The 13,034-nt window shown below is 38.2% G+C and overlaps 2 protein-coding genes across 16 annotated transcripts in view; one reads left to right on the plus strand and one right to left on the minus strand.

Moving 5' to 3' along the window:
- Window positions 1-12,698, minus strand: part of LOC139945708 (single-stranded DNA-binding protein 3-like) — a 128,999-nt gene extending 116,301 nt beyond the window's left edge. For 14 of the 15 annotated variants that reach the window (XM_071943063.1, XM_071943069.1, XM_071943068.1 and 11 more), the window contains exons 1-3: window positions 12,599-12,698; window positions 12,288-12,361; window positions 8,030-8,099 (exon numbers count right to left, since the gene is read on the minus strand). In XM_071943063.1, the coding sequence (XP_071799164.1) occupies window positions 8,030-8,099; window positions 12,288-12,361; window positions 12,599-12,675 (221 nt within the window). In that variant the 5' untranslated portion in view covers window positions 12,676-12,698. The remainder of the gene's footprint in view (window positions 1-8,029; window positions 8,100-12,287; window positions 12,362-12,598) is intronic. The other variant, XM_071943056.1, reaches the window with a different exon arrangement.
- The window catches only part of LOC139946457 (uncharacterized), a 239,464-nt gene that overhangs the window by 162,981 nt on the left and 63,449 nt on the right, over window positions 1-13,034 (plus strand). The window lies entirely within an intron of this gene.

Below are 13,034 nucleotides of genomic sequence, written 5' to 3' on the forward strand. Positions count from 1 at the left end.
AAAACCTCAAGGCGTTTCTTTTTTGTTTTTTTTAATATCTGCACAAAGTGCGTAGAGAAAAGGAGCTGAAAAGGAGCTGACAGCGATCGGCCCAGCTCCAGTTTTGATAAACAATCCTCGAATGGCTACTCCGTGGTGTTAAGTAGTACGGCGGCACCTTTGTGTAACCCCAAAGCACATGTGTTTTCTTAGAGATGAACAGGATTCCTGACATACTAGCTCTCTTGGGAGAGGAAGAGAGGAGGATGTTTCTCTGAATGCCTTAGATAGTGATGGGTGTAGACTGGCTACTAGTCTCCTGGCATCAAAATATCTGTTACAGTGAAGGGTGTAGACTGGCCACTAGTCCTCCTGGTATCAATGCTTTACATTATGCCGGATGCTTACTCAGAACGCCTAGATAGGGATGGGTGTAGACTGGCTACTAGTCTCCTGGCATCAATGCTTTGAATTATTGCAGATGCTTCTCTGAATGCCTTAGCTACTTGTCTTGTGGCATCAATGCTTTGCCCTAAGATAATGTAGACTGGCTACCAATCTCCCAATGTAAATGCCTTTCTGATTGTTATGGCCAACACTCCCTTCACATGAAATCCAAGTGAACTTAGACTAGCGAGACTAGGACTAATTCATTTGAACTGAATGCCTATATATGTAGATCTTGATGTAGGCCTACATGTACTATTTCACAAAACTGTCAAGCATGTAATTTCACATTAACGGTTGTCCATCAGAAATAGGTTATCAAGCCAAAAATGCCAACAGTGTATTGGAAGTTTTTGCTCAACAAAGACATTTTAAAGCACCGTTTGCTGCAGAAAACAAACAGTATGAATCCAAACTGCATGTTCCTACATGACCTCTTTTATTTCTACCTCCTTGCTCTCAACTTCAAGGCCTCCTACTTAAGACTTGCTACCAGTCTCCTCAGAAACCTTGATTGTGTCTGGTTTATACTGGTTTAACCTCCTCCATGTTTCTGACAGTGTCAGTAGGCCTACATGTAGGCTGGGTGATGGCTACCACCAGTCTCCCTATGAACTAGACTATGAAGGGCATAGACAAGCCAATAGTCTCCCCACTTGATTACACAGGTAGACTGGCTGTCAGTCCACTTAAAGTCAGTCACAAATATGCAACCTGTGCCAAAACAATGGTCACAGTTGACACTAACCTCTTGTTCTCATTGGTGCAGTCCCTTTAACACCATTGCTAGCCAAACTAACCTTGATGTCTTCACACTGATATGAACTCTATATTCATCATAGTTGCTTCATTTGCATGGTGGATGCATACATTTAGGCGAATTTCTAGAGAATGAAGGCTGATACATTAGGGAGCGTCTCAAAAGTCAGATCATGTGGAATGTGCTGCTTGGCTCACTGAGCAATCCAACTAAAACAGAGCTCCCCAACATGAATCTACTTCTTATTAAAGTATTGTACGTGAAACTTTACACAGGCCTGTGATACTTCACAGGGCAGCAGTCGATTTCACAAAGAGTTAGGACTCGTCTTATCTCGAGTTAGGACGAGTAACTCGTCCTAACTTAGGATTAATCTTAAGGTCTGCATGCTACAGTGCAGGGTTGGGACTCGTCCTAAGTTAGGAAGAATTTTGTGAAATCGACGGCATGCCTGATACTTCACGGAGGCAACCAAGGCGATTGCCTCCATGCCCCTAGTGCCTTGGTGCCCTTAAAATTCTCTCAGTAGAAATTTACAATTTCCTCATAGGGTGTCCTTTACCTAGGAGAAAATGCCTTGGTGCCCTTGCCCTTCACAAATGAAGGACACATGCCTGATAGGAGCAATGGAGGCAATTGTCTCTGTGCCCCTAGCCCTAATGCCTCTTGAAAAGTTTCCTATAGACTTTTTCAATATTTAAATATTTTCCAATGGAAGTGCCCTTTGCAAAATGAAAATGGCCTTGCAAGTACATGTACAAAGGTACATATCCACGCCTGAAATCCACCCTAACTCTGCATCACATATCTGACAAATCTACCCTGTTGTTCATAATATTTCATGAAATGTATAATGTATACGGTATCTTGAATTGGCAAGTTAACATAAACACTGGATGTCCGAAAAGATTCCTTTAAGTTTCACAGTGCCTCCAGCAAACCAGTTCTGGGAAACACTGACTTAAGGACAACGTTTTATGGCCATGTACTGTATCTTATCCATTATTTGACAAACATTATCTACCTTCCTGCGTTTTATATTTGCAGTATGTACGAAATGTCAATAAGAATTTAATAGAAAAGATGAGAAAGTTATCAAGCAAGAGTTTATCCAAAATAATGATGTGAAGGACAATGCATGCATTATGCAAGGCTCGATACTTTGTTTCAAGGGCAAGAATGTTTTTTTTTTCTCAGTATAAAGTGCATCTAGAGAATTTGTACTGGAACATTTCAAAGGGTATCAAGGCGATGACTAGGAGCATTGACATGGAGGCAATTACCTCTAAAGGCTCCATGAAATATCAGGCATGTGTTGTTTCACGCATTTAAAAATAATTTGCTTAGTTTTTCTTTGCGTTATCAAGAAAGTAAAGTTCAATTAATAACAGAAAACAACAAATTGTAAAAGAAAATCAGAACATAAATGATTTCCATGCTAAAGTGATGGTTCGAGTTTATGTAAAATGTATTTATTCAATGGATCTAGTTGCTGAAGGATTTGTGCATGTTGTGAACGCATAAATTAATGACTACAGTTTGTTAAGAATTTTGTACACATAGTCCTTGAACTTCATTCTTGAAGGGACACAGCAATTTTAACCCTTGCATGTCGGGTAAAAGGCATTTCAATGAGCAAAATATATACTGGAACCTCACAATGGGTACACAAACTGAAGTTGTACAGGGTAACATTTCGAAAGCAAGCAGCACCCAAGGGTGTGTTGAGGGTTATTTCAAGGCCGATTACATGTATTTGGTTATGTTTTGAGTGGATCAAAATCGTTGCAAAGATGAAAGCATTATGCCAGAGAGATTCCCGCAGCAAAAAAATCATGAACCTTCAGCTGATCTGGACTAGGGTCGGCAATATGTGGTGTGGGCTTGAATTTTGGGTAAAATTCCAGAAAACTGCAGCGCTTGTAAAAATGTTTACCACAGATCAAAAATTATTTCTCAAGGCTAGAATTTTCATTAGAAAGAGCCTTCTCATAAAAATTAATTGCAAGTGTTTTATTTTAACAAAGCCTTTGAGAAGATTGATCTTATTTGTCTCATTTGGTTGATATCTTTTGATACTCAACGGAATGAACATGGGATTTATCAAATTTTCAGGCTATTTAATAAAACAATTACTGATTTTTCTGAGGGCCAAACAACTCTGATATCAGACTTCAGTAGGAAGAAAATCACCTGTGATCATCTCAAAGTTGACAGCAGCAGAAACAAATTCCCACGATGATAAGTTTCAGAATTGTGTACAGTTTTTAATACATCCACCTGTATAGATACCTCTTTTTTAATCCAATCTTTGTCTGAAAATATGGTGTAGGTTTTTGGTCAATGGGGAAGACGAAGGGACAATACTTCCCCAACCTCCGGAACGCAGGACCAGAGCATGTACAACAGCAGCCCTAAAAGATTAATGACAACGGGGGTCGTTGCCCTTAAAGACTCTCCTATCCCCACTGGATAATTTGCATACTGTCTCGATCTCGAGCTACACAGGTCAGGCGGGATAGTACCGCCGCCGCGGCGCTCCAGCCAGGATTCTACCGTGGCTGTATTTGTAGTGTCGCCCAAGATGTGGAGCAAACAGCAGAATTTATAATCAGATGCTTCCCAAGGTTTTTTACCCTTTGTAGTTTTTTATCTTCTCCCTCTCTCTCCATCTCTCCCTTCACTCGCATCTCTGACTATATTTGCAATGAAACAGTCCGTTTGACATTTTGTGTTGTATTGAGTCCCATGGTTACGGCAACATTTCATACTTTGAAGCCCCCCCCCCCCCCCCCCACAAATAAACAGAATTGTTTGAATTTGTGAATCTGTTTAAATTCAAACATGTCAATTTATAGGGCAGACTGAATTAATTTTCAGAGACTTGAAAATCTCAACATATTTTTTCTTATAAAATAAAAGACATCTTTTAAATGATCTTCTAAATATTTTTAGTACCGACTAAATGTTATCCTTCACTTACAATTATCTGTAAATTAGGACCTAGTGTCAGTTTTTGGATATTCACGCTCTGGTTTTTCCAAATCAAAGTGAGCAAGGAAAAATCTGTCATTAATGTTCATCATTTGAATTTAAATTTAATTGGTATATTTGCATTTAAAATTATTGTTTTTAATTGTGTCTAGGATCAGGCGTAACAGATTCCCCCAATATAAAAATACCTGACCACGAAGTGTACCTAGCATAAACAATTTTAAAACTCAAATTAAAAAGCGGTTCCAAAAACCACACTTTGTGACTAAATAATCAAAACAGAGTCCTCTGTTACAAAGTTTACTGCAACAACAGCAAAGTAATGTCTGGGATTTCTGTCTTCTTCGTCTTCTACTTTACTTTTTTTTCCCAGGGGGGACGGGTGGGGGTTCAGTGATATTTTAGGGCATAGGCAGGAATGGGAGACCGACCCACCATCCTCAACCTTCAAAACTACATCCTTCCAGAAAATTGTCACTCGGTCTGAAAAGCTATGTCAGAAAGGTCAATGCAGTTTGTACCTGTGTACATTTTGATCATTTAATTGCGTACTGTACAGTACACAAATGCATACAACCACTGCATACAGTGTACATGATGTAGCCATTTTCCTGCTACACTGATTCGTACCTTTACAATTCTGCATTGCAAAACTTTGTGCACTACTGTAGTTGTACCTTAAAGAAAGGACTTTCTCTAAGGTATGTGTATACAATGGAGGGGGGGGGGACATCAGATCAATACGTTTGTCAGTCACTTCTTGTTGTACTGTACATTTACATTGTATTTCTTTCCAAATACTATTAAATTTTTGTCTAGGCAGCAGCCATCATTGGTCTTCAAAGACAAATTATACCTTTGGTTTTTGTAACCATTCGATTGTTTTAATGCTTCATACATGTAGATAAATATACAACAAACATAACTCATAAAAATGTCATTTTAAAAGGTGGCAGCTTTTGAGATATTCCTGAAAAACTTGAGTGGTTAAATGTACACGCAGGAATAATAATATGTTATTGGAATCATAAAAAAAAATTCTCAGACTGCAGTTTTTGTTAAATTTGAATCCCCTAATCTAAAACCACATTCCCTTAAAGGAAAATTTGTTTCTCAAAACATTATATATTATGAACAGCTCCAGTGCTTCTTACCAGGTAAGATTTTACAGTCATTAATTTTGAAGTAATTACCAAAGATATACCCTCCCTTGAAGAGAAAGTGACCTAATGTCATTAACATAAACTCAAGTCCGTGCATGTTGTTTGCTTAAATATTTATCCATTACAACACACTGTACAAGTGGGTACGTTTAGAGTTGGAGCTGACTCAACTAACCATACCAAACCATTACTGTGTTATAGGTCATAACCAGATAGGTAGATCATAGAGGAACCATGATTGTAGTAAAACCCTAATCAACCAGTGTATGCCTATAGACGATGTGACCTCTGACGTCACTCGAAAACCATAACATGATTCGTGCGCATACCGCTGGGCAAAACCTTTGTTTTGGCAGCCAGCTAGAAAGTGATGCAATCTTACCATGACTACGCGTCTTTTTGCCCCGCGAAACATGACGTATGCAGTGTTTTGTCAACAGAGGGCGGTTTGAATGTAAACATAGGTCACATCGTCTATACTATGTACCTTTTATACAATTGTACATTTGTCTCTCCCTAGCCCATAACCACTACACATCCTTTTATTATTCAGTTACCACCTTAATACAAAATCCATTTCTTTGGTGTACACAAAATAATTACACTATTCGGTTTATGTGTAAATCTGTCTGAATACACACAAACCAAACAATGTACTCCAACGGTGTTCACCGTATCCTCAAGGTGGCTAATAGTTTCTCTGATGTTAGAAGGGATACCAAGAGTCTGTGTGACCTAAACACTTGATTTTCATAGGAAGAAACATGGACAAGCCTCTAATCTCTACGAGATGCACTTCAAGTTCATTATTTTACAATTACCATTTTCATTTTGTTTAATAAATCTCTTCTTTCTTTTGCATTTAATTCCTGTTAAAGCACATTTGCCAACAGTTCACTGTTGTTCACTAGCACTAGGGTACAACCATTGCACAACATAACATTACTACTGCCAGTATCATAGAGAAAAGTGGTGCAATGCACACCCATACGTACAGTAGGCCTATATCTCATACAATGTAGCCATGGTTTAGTCTGTGACTCTGTACGTTGAGTTTTGTACACACAACATCTGCATGCACTGAACATTATGCATTGAACTTGGCCAACTGTGGCAGGCATCTGCAACAGCAAAGTATACTCAACACCTTCTATATTTTATCATAGATTGCTTTGGTTTATAGACTGCCCTCTGTTGGCAAATTTCAATGGTTTCACCAACTGATTACAACTCTCCATAAAGGCAACTGCTAAAAGAACCAAGATTTACACCAGCTCCAGTTTATCAAAGTGTGTTTTAAAAAATGTCAAATGGAATTTTTGTTTTGAATCCAATTGTGTTGACTGTTATTATTGAGTGACTTTATATCATGATAAAAAAAATTGAACGTTTTCAATGTGATTTCGAATTGTTTCAAATAGGAACTGGATTTTAATTTACAATTGAACAAATAAGTACAATGTATCTGTTCAAATTTAGGTATGAATTTTACAGTGAGACAGCTTTCAGATTAAACCTAATAATTTTTTCCCTTCCTGCACATTATCCGCGAAGTGATAATAAATTAATGGAAAGAAAATAAACATCCCTTTGTTTGTAATTTCTTCAGCCAATAACCGAATTTGAACTTGCCTCTTGACAGCCCCAGTGGTCTAGCGTTTCAGACACTGCTCAAGAAAGAGGGGTCCAGGTTTGTTAATCCCATCCGAACAACATTCCTAGGGTGCTAGGGATTCATTTTCCCTCCAAGATTCAAAAACCTCTGAGTACACAGTGCTTTACCACTGGTATTAAGGTAAACAAAAATGACATCATACCTTGCTTGAAAATGTTACACACCTGTAATTATGCAAGCAGGAAAAGTACATCGTGTGCTTCACATATGTACAGGTATGCAAAAGAGTAGTGTTACAAACACATGTTGCCAATGCTGTTTATTCCCTTAGCCCGTGGAAAGTAACAACAATAATTCGGAAGTCACTTTCCCCTTGAGGACTTCAAATCCCAAATCATCAAACATGTATCAGGAAGTCAAGCTAGCTACCTGTTTTCCCCTCACATTTATTTTCTCTCTATTTCCAGGCCTGGAATTACACGCAGGTCACGGATGACATGACCTCCGTTGCCTCTGGTCTTGGCCTTTGTGCCCATAAAAATATTCCCATTGACTTTAAGATTTCTCAATGGAAGTGCCCTTTGCAAAATGAAAATGACCTTGCCCTTTCAACATGTTCAAAGATAAAAATCAAGGCCTGATATACACTTTTCCAAACTGTACAAATATTCGTTCCCTTCTGGGCCCAATTTTATGGCTCTGCATACTGCAGAATTCTGCAATTACGGTCACCGTTCTTCGCTTACGAGCAAGCGCCGAATTGCTGCGCTAGCTGAGTAAGGGAAGAATGCGTAGTAACGTGGAGTATGCACGCGCATAAGCCGTACTTCCCCTGTAACCCGTGAAATACGCTTGACGTAAGCACAGAATTCCCTGCTTCTGGTAAGCAGAGCCATGAAATTTGGCCCAGAACTGTAGAACTGCCATCTAGATGTTCTTGCTCGCTCATCCCTTGACAGGAGTCGTCTTCAATGATGTGATGACAATTTTCTTGAAGAAAAGTCATCTTCATGGAACAATACAAACTATTTTATGCTGGTCATGAAAAAGTGAATAAAGTCATTGACTTACCACCACCATGAATGCAGAAACCCCGGGGGTTCTCCTAACGTTATATTCTTCTCCCACCTAATCTGCGAGGCCAAGAATACGAGAAAGGGGGAAATAAGGTAATCAATGAGTTCGCTGAATCAAAAAATACTCTTAAAACACTCCACAAATGTAAAACTCTGTAATTGTTTCCAGTAGGCCCCTAAAACAAAACAAATACATTAGGCCTACAGCAGTTTCCAGAATGTAAGGTACCGAAAGTCAGTGGTAAAACCACAAAAAACACCAAGGATGCTGGATGCTGAGGTCTCACGCGCATTTTACGCACCAAAACTAGCTTATCATTTGTCCAATAACTTGCCTGCTTTGTCATTAGTAACGGTGTGACGCCGAGGACTATGATAAAGCAAGCGCATTTTGGGTCCGTGCCACCTGGTCATTGCCTTGGTGCCCTAGAAATTCTCCATTATAATTTTACAATTTCCTCATAGGGTGCCTCTTATCAAGGAGAAAATGCCTTGGTGCCCTTGCCCTTTCAAAAACGAAGCATACAGGCCTGACATTTCATGTTTTTCCTAGCATTTTCCCAGCTTTTTTTGTTTTCATTTAAAGGTAGGATGTACTTTTGAATATTGTCAAGACCAGTGTCCTCACTTCATGTATCCCAACATTGCATAAAATAACAAATCCAGTCAGTTCCCTTTGTGGTTTGTTACACGAGTTCTTGTGTTCTTGTTTCAGTGACTGAAATTGAATACCAACGCAGAAAATTATCAAAATTAGTCTCGTTCAACAAGACTGGAACTTGTGGAAGCCATCTTATTTTGTTTTTAAATTGATTAAGTCAATGTACATGTAACCACAATGCGTGTAAAATTACAAAAATGTCTGGACTCTTTTGGTATGAATAGAATCAGTATTAGTAAGAACACACACAGGATTGGAACACGACTAAAACTGTAGAATGTGGATGTTATGAACATGGTATTTAGCCTTTAATTATCCAATCCAGCATAATTAAAAGTTTCCTGATGGTCTATTGGTTGTGAACTACATCCTGATTGAAAACCACACTTTCATTTAGCCCATAGTTTCTTTAATTCTGATAATCACAGCACAAAGTAAATGCACTGTACGTAATGCAAGGAATTATTTTATCCAGCAATGCTGCAAAGCTAAACATTTAGAATTGTTTTTTGCACACTGAATCCCTAAGTTGAGTAGTAAATCATGATTCTTTTAGTAACAACATTTTGTGTGACATTCTGCTTCCATTATTAGGGCAGTCATTCACTGACTTGACTTAACAACACTCCTAAAAAGTATTCAAAAACAAGCTATCTGCAATCCCAAATGTTATCAACATCACTGTAAATTATGATTTAGAGGAGGGGAAATGTAACCATAAAACTGCCTCCACCCACATTGTCCGATAATAGGTAAATAATACAACCAGCAAGACAAGATTATTAATTTCTAGGTTAGTTCATAGCCAGTCAGTGGCTGCAGGTTTTCATTGTAATGTATAGAGAGATGGTGTATGGAGTTCAACAATCCACATGTTGCTAGTGACCAGATGGTAAAATCATTGAGTGGCACCATCCACTTGGCACTGAATGTTTTATACACAAGACTGCCCAGCAGACAGTGGTAATATTAAAGCGGCGGTTACAACCACTATCTGATATCCAGCCACGGCCATCTTTGTCACATTCCCTGTGTACTGTAATTGTGAATTCTTGTTTTGAACAAAAGGGGTCCAGACTCTTTTCAAGGTCAATCACAATCATTGAAAATACTTGAAAAATAGAGTGTACCAGAAGCATATTTTAAAGCCTTTAAAGGGTCTGCTGCCATAAACGACCCCTATAAATTTGTCACCATTAAGTCAAATTTAGAATTATCATAATTTTATTATTTCCCAGGAACAGTCGAACGTGCTTTTAAGTGTCCCTTAAAATAAGTGCTGTACCGATGTCGAATCTCAAAACAAAACTTATCAAAATCTTCTATCCTTCCGACATTTTAAATATCTCCAGTTGAAATAAAAAATATGGTTGTGTTAACACATAGTTTAACTCTTTGGTCGAAGGGATGTACCACAGCAAGTCACATTATGCTCTGTAATTATCATTTCAACTCCTACCAGGGCACACAACAATGTAGTATGAATTACTGCAACAGCTGACAATAACTTTACTTGTCCTTTAAGTTTCCTCCCTAAAAAGGCATGCTTTAAAAGCAAACTATTTTAAAAGCAACGTTACGTACATGTTTTAATCGAGCTACACAAACAGTAAACAGCATAACCAACTCCTCCACGATTTCTTTTTTTATTCCAAACCTTTGCTTTAACTCCTGTCTACCGTTAATTCACACATGAATAGTTCACTAATGTATGATCACAGAATTTTTCAACAGCATCTTTTTACACAGTAGTTTGTACTTGGACACCTTGTTTTAAAAGTTGACCACTTTGTTCTTAAAATACAAGGCAGTATTTTACCTTTGTGGGGGCACCTTATGATGGAAATGAATATTTTTACATTGTGTACAGGAACATTTAAAGGGTCAGCTGTCAATTTCACCAAACTCTTCCTAACTTAGGATTAATCTTAGGACTTAAGGCCCAGTCCCACTGCAGCGATAACGAGAACGATAACGATAACGACGCAGAGAGAACGCATGCTATTGGTTGAATGAGCGTGTGCGTATTCTGCGTGGAGAAATTCAACCAATAGAATGCGTTCTCTTTGCATCGTGATCGTTATCGTTTTCGTTATCGCTGTAGTGTGACTCTGCCTTTAGGTCGAGTTCAGTTCCGTATCCGAAGACGTTAGGACACATTGAACCCATCCTAAACTCGAGATTAATCCTAGTGTTTTGTTAAATCGTCGAAAGGCCTGAACTACAAAAGGGCTGAGGAACTAAAATAAATTCCTTTTCAAGTTTATTAAGGGGAAAACTCACAAGAACACTAACTTTAGCTCTGAAAGACATTTAATGGACCAGACATTTGACAACAAAATCAGACTGTTATGTATGGAAAAGTACACGCGTATATAGCGCTGTTGTAACTCTTAGCCAATGATAGCTCTTCACGCGTGCACAACTCAATAAATATGGCGGCCGATGACGACTACATGTATTGCAATCCATCTATAAGCCTTTAAAGCTTAGCATTCTACAACCCCACCCTCCCCCCAAAAAAATTATAATATAATAAATAAATTAATTAATTAAATGGTGACATTTCAAAATGATACCTAAACCCTAGATGTTCTCAACTTTTCCGTTGTGTGAAAAGGGTTTGGCATTAATAGTTGTGGTCGCTCACTGACTTACTGACCAACCGGCTCAGCAGGCTTACTAGTTAACTGTCAGTGTTACACAACTTCGCTTGAATTTTCATTGTTTTAGTTTCCCTCCAAAACATTTATAACCTTTCAGGCATAGCTGTACGAACAATCCATTGAATAGAATTAAACAAGCCTACAAAGTACAGTAAATACAATAGTGTTCTCTTGTTTCCCACTGAATTTTGTTCAGTATGCTTACAACACATTTTTTACATAAGATATTCTGGAATCTTGGTGCGACATTGGCTTAATTGTGCACAAAATAGTCTCATTAATAGATTGCAGTGTTACTGTTGATGAAAATTCACCGTTCATCAATTGTTGTTTTATTCTTAACAGTTGTGTCAAGAACACAAAATAGGCCTATTTTTGTGTTTATTTTTGTGTTTGTCATGACATTGTACATGGGACAAAGTTGTTTTGTGGTGAGAGTTTGTTAGGCCTATATATGCATATTGTTATAAATTTGTTAATGCCTGTTACAGTTAGCATTTTGAAAAGCCAATTCAAAGAAACTTTTGAATGTTATTGTTGGGATGTGCCAATTCCTAACATTGAATACTTTCAAGTTTTATACTAAGCTGTGTGAGTAGAATTCAATTCAAGGGGTAAAAAGCTAGAATTTGGCCAATCCCTTTCCTTGACTTCAACAACAGAACACAAAAGATCTAGAATTTCTCCCTGATGCAGTAACTGTACTATGTAGCAGAAATGCACATGGAGAATTTACTACACAGACAGCAATACATTGGATTTCTGTGGGCAATAGATGGCGTTAGCCATTGTACTCATGCACACATGGATTTGCTACGCTATCTGAATGCACACAAAACCTATGGAAGTGTGTGCAGTCAATGCGATCCAAAATGGAAGAGTACCCATCACATAGAGACAAACAACCCAGGAATATCGCCAACTCACCTCTGACAAAAATGTCTGTGCGCTTTTCTGTGCCCCAACATGGAGTAAATATTCGTATACATAGAGAGCTAACCTGTAAAAAGTAAGAAAAAGAGAGAAAATGGGTTATTTTTATCGTTTACCAGAGGGAGTAAATAGGGTATCGTACAGTAAACGGAACAGCGCGAAGAGGGGGCATCCCTTTCAAAACACGTCTCTCTGTACGATTCTTGGGTCAAATCGCAACGATTTTGGCATCAAACCACATCAAATCGGACCCGTAGATTCACAATTTACGGTCAAAATGTACAAAAAATACACCGAAACTTACTTTTCTCTGGCTTGGCTGTCTGAAGGTACCGTAGAACCCTTTCCTTTAGGGAACATGCTGGGGAGCTGAACTGTCATGTCACGCACCTGTCAAGTAATCAGGGCTGACTATGACCCCGGTCCCATGGCAACAAGTTGATGACCCGTTCATTTTCAGCCCATGATTGGTCATCTGATAAGAATGTTATGGGATTGTAGAAACCGTCGGATGCAGGCTGGTTATCGTAAGACGCTTTTCATTCATAATAATTTGTAGGCCTATAAAAAGATACAGTATCAAAACTTTGTTTCGACCCAAAGAATAATTTTATGGCAATATTTGTTGTAAATGTTTTGTTCTTCTCCTTTTGGTTACCAAAATGTAACTTTATAAAATTGTTTTAAACAATTATTTACGAAATATGAAAATAATTAATATTATGGTTCTTTCCAAAAAT

This window comes from Asterias amurensis, chromosome 13, assembly GCF_032118995.1.
Source record: "Asterias amurensis chromosome 13, ASM3211899v1".
NCBI classification, from domain to species: Eukaryota; Metazoa; Echinodermata; class Asteroidea; order Forcipulatida; family Asteriidae; genus Asterias; species Asterias amurensis.